We start from the raw sequence: 16,634 nt of genomic DNA, 5'->3' as shown, positions 1-16,634 counted from the left end.
GCAGGTGAGCTGGGGAAGGGGAAAGGGGATACCTAGTCAACAGGTGAGCTGGGGAAGGAGAAAGGGGATACCTAGTCAGCAGGTGAGCTGGGGAAGGGGAAAGGAGATACCTAGTCAACAGGTGAGCTGGGGAAGGGGAAAGGGGATACCTAGTCAGCAGGTGAGATGGGGAAGGAGAAAGGGGATACCTAGTCAACAGGTGAGCTGGGGAAGGGGAAAGGGGATACCTAGTCAGCAGGTGAGCTGGGGAAGGGGAAAGGAGATACCTAGTCAGCAGGTGAGCTGGGGAAGAGGAAAGGGGATACCTAGTCAACAGGTGAGCTGGGGAAGGGGAAAGGGGATACCTAGTCAACAGGTGAGCTGGGGAAGGGGAAAGGAGATACCTAGTCAACAGGTGAGCTGGGGAAGGGGAAAGGGGATACCTAGTCAGCAGGTGAGCTGGGGAAGGGGAAAGGGGATACCTAGTCAGTAGGTGAGCTGGGGAAGGGGAAAGGGGATACCTAGTCAACAGGTGAGCTGGGGAAGGGGAAAGGAGATACCTAGTCAACAGGTGAGCTGGGGAAGGGGAAAGGGGATACCTAGTCAGCAGGTGAGCTGGGGAAGGGGAAAGGGGATACCTAGTCAGCAGGTGAGCTGGGGAAGGGGAAAGGGGATACCTAGTCAGCAGGTGAGCTGGAGAAGGGGAAAGGAGATACCTAGTCAGCAGGTGAGCTGGGGAAGAGGAAAGGGGATACCTAGTCAACAGGTGAGCTGGGGAAGGGGAAAGGGGATACCTAGTCAGCAGGTGAGCTGGGGAAGGAGAAAGGAGATACCTAGTCAACAGGTGAGCTGGGGAAGGAGAAAGGAGATACCTAGTCAACAGGTGAGCTGGGGAAGGGGAAAGGGGATACCTAGTCAGCAGGTGAGCTGGGGAAGGGGAAAGGGGATACCTAGTCAGCTGCTCGTTGCTACGTCACTTCACTGAGTCTACTTCACCTCTTGAGATGGGAAAACATGTTTTTTTTAGGAAGTTGAACGTGCTCTTTATGACAATGTTACAATTACGTGGAATAAATAGTTGTTTTAAACCAAATTACCCAAAAGGCACTGTTGATGGAATGACCCTCTTATCAACCAAATGACTTAATAATAATATTGAATAATTTCACAGGTCATTTCACAGGTCCAATGGCAGCCATGGTGAAGTCTGAGCCGCTTAAGAGCAATGTAAGTGAAGTTATTTTAGTTTTAATTTAAGGATGACTTTGATGGGTCACATAATAAAAGCATCATCAGCATCAAGGACAGAGGGATCTTATCGTGTGTGTATATATTTATACAATACTGTTTCTCAATATGATGAAAATATACTGCAGAGTATCTCAAAATACTTTATCCTCACCATTTCAGTAAAATCAGTAACATGAGAATATTGACACCAAAAATCAATATTCTATTTTCTTTTACAGATTTATCCAGAAACGGAACACTGTCACTCATTCTCCTTCAGTTCCCCAACTCATAAAATAACCAAAGAGGAAATCACCTGCACCAAACCTGGAACAATATTGAGAGCACTTGAAACTAATGACACATTCAAGGAGTTAAACCAAATGGACAAGAAGACACTGAAAGGGAAAGACATTGTCATCAAGAGTTGTAAGGGGTACATAGTGAAGCACTTTCCATGTTGGCTGATCAAAGAGGATGACCTTCTCACTATTGAGATGGTCACACATGCCACAGATGAAACTGCAGGAGTAACGGATGAGGAAACAGACAATTATGTAACTTTCTCTATTGAGACAACAGGAGGGAAAAACAGCAAAACAAAACCAATACTTGGAAACAAACAACTTCAGTCCTACGGACCTCTATGTGTCTATGCAAAACAGAAGGAGGAAGTGAAGCAGGCTCTACGAAATGATGGACGCTTCTCTGACATTGTGTTTGAACAAAAATGTCAGCTCTCTGAGCGATCAACAGGAAGCAAGGTTTCAATGGGGCAAATAGCAAAAAAACTTAATGGTCGAAACTTTGAAATCTGTCTGACAAAACATAAGGAGAAAACGGCAACTAAGATGGAAACATCTGACTCCACAATAAAAACAAACGTAAACTCTGAAGGAGACGCCACACAAACATCTCTGTTCGACCCAAGCCCTGACTCTGAAGGAGACGGCACACAGACGTCTCCATCGACGCTAACAACTAAAACATCAGATGTAGGGGAGTCCTCTTCAAAAACAAAGCAGAAACGGAAATGCAATCCCATTCCAGACCATGGTGAAATATTGACGATCCTTCGCAACCAGTTTGATGATCTGGTGAAGCAGATGGAAAGTAGGAGGGAGGACAGCCAAAAGAAGACATTTCCTGAAGAGTTGGATCTGATGAAGCAGGAATTCGGGAAAATCAGACAAAAGTTCTCTGAGGTTCACAGAGTGAAGAAATTGATTGAACTTGGTGCCTCCGTTTGTCAGGTGATTGTTGACGGTGTTCAGGGTGTTCAGGGAACAGGCTTTGTGCTGTTTGACAACTTCGTCCTAACAAATGCACATTTGTTTGGTGACAATGTAAGACATAACATGCAGCTGTTAGTCGATGTATCTGTGAAGTTCAACTATGAAAATCCAAATGGATCCGATGTGAACGTATTCAAAGCAAAAACCCTGCTGATCGACTTTCAATATGAAGATAAGGGAAAACATTATATAGACTATGCCATACTGGAGATGGATCCTCAGAATAAGAAGCAAAAGAAAAAGGTCCCTCCTGGTCTTCTCCGTGAATATGGCCCAGTTCCAGCATGCGGTGGGGCCTGCCTCATTGGACACCCAGGTGGACTGGTGAAACAAATGGAACCCACCTCCATCATTGGCAGTGAGATAAGAGAGGAGGCTGCGAATAAATATAAACGGGAAAATGGACATGCAATCTTCACAATAAATGATGATGTTGAAAAAAACAAAAAGCGCTACGAGGAAGTGATGCAGGAGAACAAGGACGACTTTGTGACCTATAACACCTCCTTCTTCCATGGATCTTCTGGCTCTCCAGTCTTCGATGACCTTGGTCGAGTGTTTGGCATGCATACTGGTGGCTTTGACTATGAGGATAAACTCACTCAGAGCAAACAGAGTGTGTTAGAGTACGCCCTCCCTCTGTTCACCATATTACAGAACTTTGTCATCCGTTTGAGGGAGGACAACAATCAGGCAGTTTTGACAAGAGTTCAGGACGAGGCACAGAAAAACCTCTTCCTGTTTGAGGCTCTTTTCAAGACCGATGGTGATGAGCCTATGGATATGTCGTAGGAGATTGTTGCAAATACAGCTAATACAATGCCACCCAGTGGTTGTCCTGGGAACAACACAACAATGCCACCCAGTGGTTGTCCTGGGAACAACACAACAATGCCACCCAGTGGTTGTCCTGGGAACAACACAACAATGCCACCCAGTGGTTGTCCTGGGAACAACACAACAATGCCACCCAGTGGTTGTCCTGGGAACAACACAACAATGCCACCCAGTGGTTGTCCTGGGAACAACACAACAATGCCACCCAGTGGTTGTCCTGGGAACAACACAACAATGCCACCCAGTGGTTGTCTTGGGAACAACACAACAATGCCTATTAAGAATTCAGAGGGAGGCTGCAAATACTGTAATGTCAGTATTCATGTTCAAACATTCCACTAGTGCCTTTCAGGGTATTGATAATATTACTTGTCCTAGGTCAAAGGTACAAGTTTTTTTATTTTTAATAATTTGTATTGTTTTATCTCATGCACCTTTTGTTTTCTGTAATTCTCATCACTGGTTCCTTACGATGTATTCTGCATTTCTGTGAAGTATGGCTTCCTTTGAAAAACAGACTTTGGCCACAGTGGGCCTTCCCTGCAAAAATAAACATTTAATAGATTAAGACATCTACCTAGATCAGATTGCAACTATCTAAATATTGTTTTATTGTGTTCTACATTTTGATTACTTGTCTTTTGCTTTAACTTGTTGAATAGAGTCGTGTTGAATAGAGTCGTGTTGAATAGAATCATGTTGAATAGAGTCGTGTTGAATAGAGTCGTGTTGAATAGAGTCGTGTTGAATAGAGTCGTGATGAATAGAGTCGTGTTGAATAGAGTCGTGTTGAATAGAGTCGTGATGAATAGAATCATGTGGAATAGAGTCATGTGGAATAGAGTCATGGCCCTAGGACCATGCATCAGGACTACCTGGCATGATGACTCCTTGCTGTCCCCAGTCCACCTGGCTGTGCTGCTGCTCCAGTTTCAACTGTTCTGCCTATGGAACCCTGACCTGTCCCAGACCTGCTGTTTTCAACTCTCTAGAGACAGCAGGAGCGGTAGAGATACTCTTAATGACAATGAAAAGCCAACTGACATTTACTCCTGAGGTGCTGACTTGCTGCACCCTCGACAACTACTGTGATTATTATTATTTGACCATGCTGGTCATTTATGAACATTTGAACATCTTGGCCATGTTCTGTTATAATCTCCACCCGGCACAGCCAGAAGAGGACTGGCCACCCCTCATAGCCTGGTTCCTCTCTAGGTTTCTTCCTAGGTTTTGGCCTTTCTAGGGAGTTTTTCCTAGCCCCCGTGCTTCTACATCTGCATTGCTTGCTGTTTGGGGTTTTAGGCTGGGTTTCTGTACAGCACTTTGTGACATCAGCTGATGTAAGAAGGGCTATATAAATACATTTGATTTGATTTTGAATAGAGTCATGTTGAATAGGGTCATGATGAGTAGAGTCATGTTGAATAGAGTCATGGCTCACTACTTTTGTACTCTTCTGAGACGGTGACTTCCCAGTGACTTCAGGTCCTTTGTAGCTCAGTTGGTAGAGGATGGTTAGATTCCTGGGACAACCCATACTTACAAAACAATATTTTATGCAGCGTAACTGTAAGTCTCTTTGGATAAAAGCTTCTGCTAAATGGTATATTATATTACTTCATCGGTCCATAGTTTTGCTTTCTTGGTTTGACATGTAAAGGATAATAATGAGTACAATGTGGTAACTGTGATTACATTGGAATACTGTATGTATCATTTAGACATTGTTACAACTCATGAAAACAATCATGCATAAAACTAGTGACAGACTAATCAATAAATGTGTTGACAATTACAGCTTGCTTATTGCAAGTGGACCAAACAATGGTGTGTCTGATCACATGACTGTGACCACACAATGGTGTGTCTGATCACATGACTGTGACCACACAATGGTGTGTCTGATCATTTAACCGGAACCCGACCATGGAACTTGAGAAGAGAGAAATAACATGAATCCATTTAGAGTCGACAGAGTAATATTGTCATCCTGTATTTGATCTAATGTCCTGGCTGTAGAGCTTGTGATTTATATAGAAATATCTCTTATGGTGATTTAGCCCTCAACTACAGCAGAGGAGGCAACCCGCTCTTCAACATTAGATTGGATGGTCTGCACTAAACAGTACAAGGTGAGACAGTGGTACATGACTTTTACATAGTCACGTTTCAGTAAAGTGATAAAGTAGCAGAATACTATGACATGTACTGCATACAAATATCATGTAGCTTTTTTTAGACAAGAATAGAACAGGAAATAACTGGTAGTTCAACGACAATCAAGTCAGACTTTATTTATTTTGGTGATGTGATTTTAAAAACCAAAAGAGAAAGCACTTAATAATCTACGCTATTTAAAAACAGATTAAAGTTCTACATTTCTCATCAATCACATCTGGATTGATCAATTGTACCTATTTCCTGATCATAGCTAAGAGAACAGCCCACATAGCCCAGGTTCTATTGTATAGGTTAACACATTACATAGCCCAGGTCCTACTGTATAGGTTAACACATTACATAACCTATACAGTAGGACCTGGGCTAACACATTACATAGCCCAGGTCCTACTGTATAGGTTAACACATTACATAGCCCAGGTCCTACTGTATAGGTTAACACATTACATAGCCCAGGTCCTACTGTATAGGTTGACACATTATAAGCCTGGCTGCAATTAGGGTGTTTTCCTCTGGTGCAGATTTACAATCCCACAGATATGAGCTTCATTAATTACACACATCAAATACAACACAAATCAAGCACTGGTCAAATAAAATACAATTTAAGTTCAATGATAAGTCACAATGTGCAGAGTCATTACAGACTTCACCTGCAGTGTTTTGACAGGATAGTGTTGTGAAGATGAGTTTTGACAGGACAGTGTTGTGGAAATGAGTTTTGACAGGACAGTGTTGTGGAGATGAGTTTTGACAGGACAGTGTTTTGAAGATGAGTTTTGACAGGACAGTGTTGTGGAAATGAGTTTTGACAGGACAGTGTTGTGGAGATGAGTTTTGACAGGACAGTGTTGTGGAGATGAGTTTTGACAGGACAGTGTTGTGGAGATGAGTTTTGACAGGACAGTGTTTTGAAGATGAGTTTTGAGTTTTTGTGAAGATGATTCCCAGGAATATCCACAGCATCCGGAGTGGAGATTCTCGGAGGCTGGTGTATTCTGTGGTTGTCAACAACAACATCAACAAGAGGTCATTCATCTCATCCACATTTCATTTCCACAATGGTTCATGCTTACTTCGTTAAAGCGTATATATTACACAGTATGCAGTACTAGGGCTGAGCGATATACCATATTTGACTATACACCGATGCATTGATGCATGGACCAGTTTGGGTTTTTACTTTACCTTCTATAAAAGGTATTTCAATGTTAGGTTTGTTAAATTACACGCTACTCTGCTGTGTATAACATCCGTTTTTATAGTTTACTCTGCTACTCGAGTCATCTCTCTCCTCTCCATGCCGCTTTCCACACAGATCCAGCCCCGCCCCCTGTCACTCGGGGAGCGATGTTTCGCTCGACCAGGAGGAGACCACCACTTCACTCTCGTCTTGTGTTCAAGACTTTGATGACAACTATGCTGCTGTTCTATAACGTTTCATTCGTTGTCATGTCAAACAACACCTTAGGATGTCAAACAACACTGTAGGATGTCAAACAACACCGTAGGATGTCGAACAACACCGTAGGATGTCGAACAACACCGTAGGATGTCGAACAACACCGTAGGATGTCGAACAACACCGTATGATGTCAAACAGCACCGTAGGATGTCAAACAAGTGTGCCCACTATTATATTGTCAAAGTGCCCACTATTATATTCTAACTATAGAATTAGAATATTCATTCTATTTCCATGATTCTAACAGTTCACCCAGGTGTTTGGGTCTAAATCGCAATATTTCTCAACAGTAACAGTGTTTGGCTAACAATAGCCTAGGCTAATAGCAACAGTGTTTGGCTAACAATAGCCTAGGCTAACAGCAACAGTGTTTGACCTAACAATAGCCTAGGCTAACAGCAACAGTGTTTGGCTAACAGTAGCCTAGGCTAACAGCAACAGTGTTTGGGCTAACAGTAGCCTAGGCTAAAAGCAACAGTGTTTGTCTAACAGTAGCCTAGGCTAACAGCAACAGTGTTTGGCTAACAGTAGCCTAGGCTACCAGCAACAGTGTTTGGCTAACAGTAGCCTAGGCTAACAGCAACAGTGTTTGGCTAATAGTAGCCTAGGCTAACAGCAACAGTGTTTGGCTAATTGTAGCCTAGGCTAACAGCAACAGTGTTTGGCTAACAGTAGCCTAGGCTAACAGCAACAGTGAAAGAAGTCATAGAACTGATTGATTCTGATAGACCCTCCGTTGGTGCTGTAGGCTCACCATTATTTGAAGTGGGGAAGACAGCATACCATTGTCAGGGCTGACCAGAGGGCTAAATGCTATGATAGTAAAACGCCTGTTCATGTAAAATGCAACCCGATACCCATGAGAAACATTAGCTTGAAGATAAGACAATTACTTTGTCCTCAGAGCTGTAGGCTACATTTAAAGTGCACAACTTTAAACAATGTGCTGTCAACATTGTAACATGGATCATTTAATGTATTGTTAAATATCGCCCAGCCCTACCATATCTCCCAGCCCTACCATATTTCCCAGCCCTACCATATCGCCCAGCCCTACCATATCTCCCATCCCTACCATATTGTCCAGCCCCACCATATTGTCCAGCCCTATTTAGTTCTCTATACAGTATTACAACAACCACCAGTTGTTAGTGACCAAAGCTAAAGAACTGCCATCTAAATAGAGTGTTTCTCTACAAATTAAATGATCAGACATACACACCTGCAGCGATGAGCACCGAAGCAAAAGTTGGTTTCTGTCAGTCAATGGCAAATATATATATATTGATTAACTCTCTCTCACACACACACACACACACACACACACACACACACACACACACACACACACACACACACCACACACACACACACTGAAGTCAGATTCTGAAAGAGAGCTTAGCAACGTGTGGGAATCTGCAGCTGTACTTTAACTACTAACTACTAACTAGTGTACACTTCTAACTATACTAGTAACTCACCCCAGGTGTACTCCTCTAACTACTAACTATACCATTAACTCACCCCAGGTGTACTCCTCTAACTTCTAACTATACTCGTAACTCACCCCAGGTGTACTCCTCTAACTACTAACTATACCAGTAACTCACCCCAGGTGTATTCCTCTAACTACTAACTATACTAGTAACTCACCCCAGGTGTACTCCTAACTATACCAGTAACTCACCCCAGGTGTACTAATCTAACTACACTAGTAACTCACCCCAGGTGTACTCCTCTAACTACACTAGTAACTCACCCCAGGTGTACTCCTCTAACTACACTAGTAACTCACCCCAGGTGTACTCCTCTAACTACACTAGTAACTCACCCCAGGTGTACTCCTCTAACTACACTAGTAACTCACCCCTGGTGTACTCCTCTAACTACTAACTATACTAGTAACTCACACCAGGTGTACTCCTCTAACTACACTAGTAACTCACCCCTGGTGTACTCCTCTAACTACACTAGTAACTCACCCCAGGTGTACTCCTCTAACTACTAGTAACTCACCCCAGGTGTAGGTCTTCAGATTCTTCAGGTGGCGGACTCTGCAGGTGTACTCCTCTCCGCTGGCTGGTGTGAATCCAACACTCTTGGTGAGGTGGAACTGCCACCCCTGTTCGAAGGCCAGGTCTGTCTGCTTGGCGTCGGGGATCTCCACACCGTTCTTCAGGAGCTGGATGCTGATGTCAGGGGGGTGGAAGGCACTCACGTGACAGATCAGGGTGTTGTCCTTCCCATGTTCCCCTGGGTTACGGCTGTACACCTGCACTTTGGGGGAAGCTACAGGGGGGGGAGGGAATGGTACAGTCAGGCAGGCGCCCGCACACACATATGCAGTATCACAAAAGTTGATTATCTTATTCTCACTATAAAAATAAAATAGTAATCTCTCTGCTCAATATACATTTGCTTAAAAGTGTAACCCATATAAAGTACACATTTGCGGTCGACTTAAGATATAAGTTAAGGAAATATATAATTGTTTTCAGGAACGTCGTGGGTGAGGCCTTTCAAATTAAGTTCGTACACAATACAATCCCATCAATATAGGCTCATCATTATTACAAAGTAATTCTTATACATTACTTACATTCTTTTGCGTTTATGGTCACCAACACGACGCAGAAAGCAACTACGGACAAAACCGTTTTCATGATTTCTTTTTTTCCAAGTCTTTCCAACGCTGAAAACTATATCAAACTGGACCAAACCGACCGTCGCAAACGAAGAAATGAAACTGAAAGTAAAATATATATTTTACTCAATGTAGTAAAGCCACACCCTCTTTCGATTTATGCACCAATTGAAAATCCTACTTCACAGTTGCTATGCAGTCTTCTCCTCTTGATGCTTCTTTAGGCAGCCTGATGCAGTCAGTTACAAAGTTGATGCAGTCTTCGTTTTATTAGTTACAATGTTGCACATATAATGCATTGAGATAAAGTATGTTGAAAAAGCAAGGTCATGTACAGTATAGTCATAATAAAGTATGGTGAAAGGCAATGTACAGTATAGCCATAATAAAGTATGGTGAACAAAAATATAAAAGCAATATGTAGTGTTGGTCCCATGTTTCATGAGCTGAAATAAAAGATCCCAGAAATTATCCATATGCACAAAAAGCTTACTGCTCTCAATTGTTGTACACACATTTGTCATTTGTTTCATCCCTATTGGTGAGCATTTCTCCTTTGCCAAGATAATCTATCCACCTGACAGGTGTGGCATATTAAGAAGCTGATAAAACAGCATGATAATTGCACAGATGCACCTTGTGCTGGGGTATTAAAATGTCACAAAAATATTATTATTTGTTATTTATTGTTATTTATCCTCTTGCTCTTTTGCACCCCAGTATCTCTACTTGCACATCATCATCTGCACGTCTATCACTCCAGTGTTAATGCTAAATTGTAATTATTAGAGATGATGTCACAGTAGGTGGCAGCATTGAAACCCTGAGAGATGCACTGCTCTGAGAGATGATGTCACAGTAGGTGGCAGCATAGAAACCCTGAGAGATGCACTGCTCTGAGAGATGATGTCACAGTAGGTGGCAGCGTAGAAACCCTGAGAGATGATGTCACAGCTGGACCCTGTTAGGGCTTTTTTTCAGTGGAGGGTGAGAGAGAGGAGGGACGGTGAGTCGGGTGACAGGAAGCCTCACCACTGCTCTCTCCCTCCCCTCAGACTGACCATCAGATCCAGGCCATCAGTCCAGTAAAAAAAAAGAAGCTAATTATTATCCTCACTCAGCTGTGCCTCACAAGTAATACAACAAAATAATCTATTACCAGTGTGATCATATACTGTAGCTAACATGTTGAAATATCATTTCTAAATGGTCTGAGAACAACATTAGCAGGGCAATTCAAGCTTAGCCAATATGCAGTGATAATGTACTGGGCCTATAGCCAACTGCACAAACCTCATTGCTACAGAACTGGTTTTAATTGGTTAATGTTGCATAGACTTATGTTTTTTAAGTCATGTTTATAAAATAAATCTCAGCGGTAGATCATCGGCTTGTGTCTTGACTCAAGAAAGTGATCTGGGCTCAGGAAAAGGTTGGGGACCACTGCTGTAGATTACTGCTCTGCATTCATTGCCTTCCTGCCTTGGCAATGTGAGTAGTTTATTACAAGTATTTCACTGATTTACTCATTGATAATAATAATATAGAAATATAACTTCTCAAAAAATGACCGTTGACAATGACTGAGATCTTTAGAGAAATTTCATCAAGAGATATCAATCATGTCAACATATAAATGAGCATTTTTTTGTTCACAAGGATTTTTGATTCCTTAAAAAAAAATCTTTAGTCAAATAGAGGCCAATTAATGTCCTGTCATGGAAACTCCACATAAGAACCAAAAGGACTAAGTAAGTCATGTCAACAGTTTACAATATATATATTTTTTTTTAACTCAACAGAACAGTGTTCTGTGCACGGCCCTCTCATTAGGCAGGATGAGGTGAGACCAGGTCCTCTCATTAGGCAGGATGAGGTGAGACCAGGTCCTCTCATTAGGCAGGATGAGGTGAGACCAGGGCTGGCCCTCTCATTAGGCAGGATGAGGTGAGACCAGGTCCTCTCATTAGGCAGGATGAGGTGAGACCAGGTCCTCTCATTAGGCAGGATGAGGTGAGACCAGGTCCTCTCATTAGGCAGGATGAGGTGAGACCAGGTCCTCTCATTAGGCAGGATGAGGTGAGACCGGGGCCCGTCCTCTCATTAGGCAGGATGAGGTGAGACCAGGTCCTCTCATTAGGCAGGATGAGGTGAGACCAGGTCCTCTCATTAGGCAGGATGAGGTGAGACCAGGTCCTCTCATTAGGCAGGATGAGGTGAGACCAGGTCCTCTCATTAGGCAGGATGAGGTGAGACCGGGGCCAGTCCTCTCATTAGGCAGGATGAGGTGAGACCAGGTCCTCTCATTAGGCAGGATGAGGTGAGACCAGGGCCAGTCCTCTCATTAGGCGGGATGAGGTGAGACCAGGGCCGGTCCTCTCATTAGGCAGGATGAGGTGAGACCGGGGCCAGTCCTCTCATTAGGCAGGATGAGGTGAGACCAGGTCCTCTCATTAGGCAGGATGAGGTGAGACCAGGTCCTCTCATTAGGCAGGATGAGGTGAGACCGGGGCTGGTCCTCTCATTAGGCAGGATGAGGTGAGACCAGGTCCTCTCATTAGGCAGGATGAGGTGAGACCGGGGCCGGTCCTCTCATTAGGCAGGATGAGGTGAGACCGGGGCCGGTCCTCTCATTAGGCAGGATGAGGTGAGACCGGGGCCGGTCCTCTCATTAGGCAGGATGAGGTGAGACCGGGGCCGGTCCTCTCATTAGGCAGGATGAGGTGAGACCGGGGCCGGTCCTCTCATTAGGCAGGATGAGGTGAGACCGGGGCCGGTCCTCTCATTAGGCAGGATGAGGTGAGACCGGGGCCAGTCCTCTCATTAGGCAGGATGAGGTGAGACCGGGGCTGGTTCTCTCATTAGGCAGGATGAGGTGAGACCAGGTCCTCTCATTAGGCAGGATGAGGTGAGACCAGGGCCAGTCCTCTCATTAGGCAGGATGAGGTGAGACCGGGGCCAGTCCTCTCATTAGGCAGGATGAGGTGAGACCAGGGCCAGTCCTCTCATTAGGCAGGATGAGGTGAGACCGGGGCCAGTCCTCTCATTAGGCAGGATGAGGTGAGACCGGGGCCAGTCCTCTCATTAGGCAGGATGAGGTGAGACCGGGGCCAGTCCTCTCATTAGGCAGGATGAGGTGAGACCAGGGCTGGTCCTCTCATTAGGGAGGATGAGGTGAGACCCAGGACCGGTCCTCTCATTATGCAGGAAGAGGTGAAACCAGGGCCAGTCCTCTCATTATGCAGGATGAGGTGAGACCAGGGCCAGTCCTCTCATTAGGCAGGATGAGGTGAGACCCAGGACCGGTCCTCTCATTATGCAGGAAGAGGTGAAACCAGGGCCAGTCCTCACTTTTTTTTATAGCTAAACTGACCACGACGCACCTCCAACAACAATGACAATTTCTCTCAACCAGTGGCATATGAGCTTTTTAGGTGAGCGCTGACACTGCCCTGTGATAAGAAGTGCCCACTTAGTCAACAGGCAGGGACTCCAAATATGTATCTAGTCCATTCCCAGCATGCCTCTCCAGGGTGCTGCTGCAGTGCTACGACGCTCCACATCCCGTCAGATATAGCATCTGGTAGAAAGAGGATGTGGCCCGTTTCTGTAGCGGAGATAAAAATGTATGACTATGTAATGAGACGGACACTTTTTTACATCATGCATGTTTCTCTGATCAAATAGCCTGACCTAAAAATGTCACTCAATCAAATAAATAAAAACGCTGACATGTTAACAAACAACATATTCTAAAAAACAGGACTGGTCAAAGTTAAATGGACACCCAGGCTACTCACAACGGCTGTCCAGTAGTTTAAAATGTAATGGTCAGTGGTTTCAGGTTTGTATCCAAATTGATTAGTCAACAGGAACCGGGACCAATACATACAATGCAACAGGCTGTTTTACAAACGGTGGGCCCACCACATGATCATTCATAAAATAACATTGCAGGACATGGTAGGCTACACCCCAGTAAGAACACACCGACGTCTTTTATTTGGGGTCTTGTCCAGAACGGCCATCTTTCTTTAAATCAGTGTTTTACAAACGGTATGGACATACATAGACGGGCGTTCCTAAAATAAGAATTCAGTCAACACTGTAGACCAGGGATAGGCAACACCAGACCTCTGGGGACTGACCCTGGTTCTATATCACTCAAAGATTGAAAAACAGACGCTGATTTTTTTAAAAGAAAACCATCTTAAAAATACAGTTCTCTAATTATCAACAATATTCCTTAAAAAAACAAATATATATATTTTTTTATTAGACTGTTGATAACTGGTAATTTACAGAAACATTGAAGGATAGACATAAGATTTGATTTCATGGTGTTGATGGAGAAAAAAAATGACTCCAAAGCAAAAAAATGACATTTCTATTTACAAGTCACGCAAATACAACAATGGATGTTCTGCAAATTATTTGGGCTTTTAAATATATTTTTAATCAAATATCAGATTTGACACGGTTGACAATTTGTGCTTGTAACTAAAACCACATTAACATAGGTGTTGAAAATTATGTTTAAAAAAATTGTGCTCACATTTAATGGTACCAACTTCAAGGATATTAAAGGACTACAAGGAGTCCCCACACATCTAAAAAATATAATGAAAATACTTGATCAATCATTAATTATTGTTTTTAAAGGAGAGAATGTGATTCTCAGCCAGAAGTACTGGCAGCTTTTCTAGAAGAGGTCACCCACACAGTGAATTCTCAGCCAGCAGTACTGGCAGCTTTTCTAGAAGAGGTCACCCACACAGTGAATTCTCAGCCAGAAGTACTGGCAGCTTTTCTAGAAGAGGTCACCCACACAACTCTAATCATTTAAGTGTTGAGTAATGATTCTCTAAAACTCGAAACCCTTGAAACTGGCACCTTGGCACAAAGTGTAATCAAAAATGAAAATGAAAGCCCATGTTGAGAGGGGAAATTACAGTCATCTCAGCTCTAGTGTAGGGCTGGACACAGATGGCCCCCTGTTCAGAGAAATGGGTAAAGGTATGAGTTTTAGTTAATCTAATTAGATAGTTTCAACAAATAAATAAATACAATACCGTTCAAAAGTTTGGAGTCACTTCGAAATGTCCTTGTTTTCCATGAAAACATACATTAAATTAGTTTAAAAATGAACAGGAAATATAGTCAAGACATTGACAAGGTTATTGTCACGTTCCTGACCTGTTTTCTGTTGTTTTTGTATGTGTTTGACGGTCAGGGCGTGAGTTTGGGTGGGTAGTCTATGTTTTCTGTTTCTATGTTGGTTTTGGGTTGCCTGGTATGGCTCTCAATTAGAGGCAGGTGTTTGACGTTTCCTCTGATTGAGAGTCATATTAAGGTAGGTTGTTCTCACTGTTTGTTTGTGGGTGATTGTCTTCCGTGTCAGTAGATGTTACCACACGGGACTGTTTCGGTTTGTCTATTCCTGTTCGTGTGTTCTTCGTTTCATGTAAGTTTGTAAGTTTAGGTCTGTTTAGTTCGTTTTGTTATTTTGTATTTCTATAGTGTTATTTCGTGTTTCGTCGTTTTGTTTAATAAATCATTATGAATTCACACCCCGCTGCACTTTGGTCGAATCACTACTCCTCCTCTTCGTAGGAAGAGGAGGAGGAACACCGTCACAGAATCACCCACCAAACCCAGATCAAGCAGCGGGTTAACGGACAGCAATGACAGCAGCAGTGGGTCAAGGAGGATTGGACATGGGAAGAGATTCTGGACGGAGAAGGACCCTGGGCAGAGCCAGAGGAGTGTCGCCGTCCCAAGGCGGAGCTGGAGGCATCTAAAGCGGAGAGGTGACGATATGAGGAGGCAGCACGGAAGAAAGGCTGGAAGCCCGCAAGTACAACCCAAAAATTTCTTGGGGGGGGGCTAAAGGGTAGTGTGGCGAAGTCAGGTAGGAGACCTGCGCCAACTTCCCGGGCTTACCGTGGAGAGCGAGAGTACGGGCAGACACCGTGTTACGCAGTAGAGCGCATGGTGTCTCCTGTACGTGTTCATAGCCCGGTGCGGGTTACTCCACCTCCCCGCACTAGCCGCGCTAGAGTGAGCATTGAGCCAAGTGCCATGAAGCCGGCTCAACATATCTGGCCTCCAGTACGTCTCCTCGGGCCGGTGTATATGGCACCAGCCTTACGCATGGTGTCCCCGGTTCGCCAACACAGCCCAGTGCGGGTTATTCCACCTCCCCGCACTGGACGGGCTACGGGGAGCATGCAACCAGGTAAGGTTGGGCAGGCTCAGTGCTCAAGGGAGCCAGTACGCCTGCACGGTCCGGTATATCCGGCGCCACCTTCCCGCCCCAGCTCAGTGCCTCCAGTTTCGGCACCACGCATCAAGCCTCCTGTGCGTCTCCAGAGCCCTGTACGCACTGTTCCTTCTCCCCGCACTCGCCCTGAGGTGCGTGCCGTCAGCCCGGTACCTCCAGTTCCGGTACCACGCACCAGGCCTATAGTGCGTATCGAGAGTCCAGTGTGCCCTGTTCCTGCTCCCCGCACTAGCCTTGAGGTGCGTGTCTCCAGTCCGGTACCACCAGTTCCGGCACCACGCACCAGGCCTACTGTGCGCCTCAGCGGGTCAGAGTCGGCCGTCTGCCCAACGCCTTCTGCACTGCCTGTCTGCCCAGCGCCGTCTGAGCCATCCGTCTGCCCAGCGCCGTCTGAGCCATCCGTCTGCCCAGCGCCTTCTGAGCCATCCGTCTGCCCAGCGCCTTCTGAGCCATCCGTCTGCCCAGCGCCTTCTGAGCCATCCGTCTGCCCAGCGCCTTCTGAGCCATCCGTCTGCCCAGCGCCTTCTGAGCCATCCGTCTGCCCAGCGCCTTCTGAGCCATCCGTCTGCCCAGCGCCTTCTGAGCCATCCGTCTGCCCAGCGCCTTCTGAGCCATCCGTCTGCCACGAGCCATTAGAGCCGCCCGTCTGTCCCGAGCCATTAGAGCCGTCCGTCAGTCAGGAGCCGCTAGAGCCGTCCGTCAGTCAGGAGCCGCTAG

At 44.9% G+C, this 16,634-nt stretch overlaps 2 protein-coding genes and 2 long non-coding RNA genes across 8 annotated transcripts in view; 2 read left to right on the top strand and 2 right to left on the bottom strand.

Annotated features, from left to right (window-relative positions):
- The window catches only part of LOC139533539 (serine protease FAM111A-like), a 75,915-nt gene extending 72,180 nt beyond the window's left edge, over positions 1 to 3,735 (top strand). For both annotated transcript variants that reach the window (XM_071331663.1, XM_071331664.1), the window contains exons 2-3: positions 1,151 to 1,206; positions 1,449 to 3,735. In XM_071331663.1, coding sequence (XP_071187764.1) covers positions 1,168 to 1,206; positions 1,449 to 3,296 — 1,887 coding nt within the window. In that variant the 5' untranslated portion in view covers positions 1,151 to 1,167 and the 3' untranslated portion in view covers positions 3,297 to 3,735. The remainder of the gene's footprint in view (positions 1 to 1,150; positions 1,207 to 1,448) is intronic.
- Positions 1 to 6,617, top strand: part of LOC139533552 (uncharacterized) — a 277,349-nt gene extending 270,732 nt beyond the window's left edge. For both annotated transcript variants that reach the window (XR_011666809.1, XR_011666810.1), the window contains exon 2: positions 5,816 to 6,617. This is a non-coding gene — a long non-coding RNA (uncharacterized lncRNA). The remainder of the gene's footprint in view (positions 1 to 5,815) is intronic.
- LOC139533549 (beta-2-microglobulin-like) overlaps positions 1 to 16,634 on the bottom strand; it is a 296,734-nt gene that overhangs the window by 266,668 nt on the left and 13,432 nt on the right. The window contains exons 1-2 of one of the 3 annotated variants that reach the window (XM_071331685.1): positions 9,590 to 9,869; positions 9,007 to 9,279 (exon numbers count right to left, since the gene is read on the bottom strand). In XM_071331685.1, the coding sequence (XP_071187786.1) occupies positions 9,007 to 9,279; positions 9,590 to 9,653 (337 nt within the window). In that variant the 5' untranslated portion in view covers positions 9,654 to 9,869. Of the gene's footprint in view, positions 1 to 9,006; positions 9,280 to 9,589; positions 9,870 to 13,890; positions 14,629 to 16,634 lie in introns of those variants that run through there. The other 2 variants (XM_071331684.1, XM_071331682.1) reach the window with 2 other exon arrangements.
- Positions 5,607 to 8,246, bottom strand: LOC139533551 (uncharacterized). The gene is made up of 2 exons (XR_011666808.1): positions 8,213 to 8,246; positions 5,607 to 6,523 (listed from the first exon to the last, which is right to left on the bottom strand). It is a non-coding gene; the product is annotated as an uncharacterized lncRNA (long non-coding RNA).

This window comes from Salvelinus alpinus, chromosome 11, assembly GCF_045679555.1.
Source record: "Salvelinus alpinus chromosome 11, SLU_Salpinus.1, whole genome shotgun sequence".
NCBI classification, from domain to species: Eukaryota; Metazoa; Chordata; class Actinopteri; order Salmoniformes; family Salmonidae; genus Salvelinus; species Salvelinus alpinus.
Note: the sequence above shows the minus strand (reverse complement) of the source record. Positions and strands in the feature narration are given on the sequence as shown.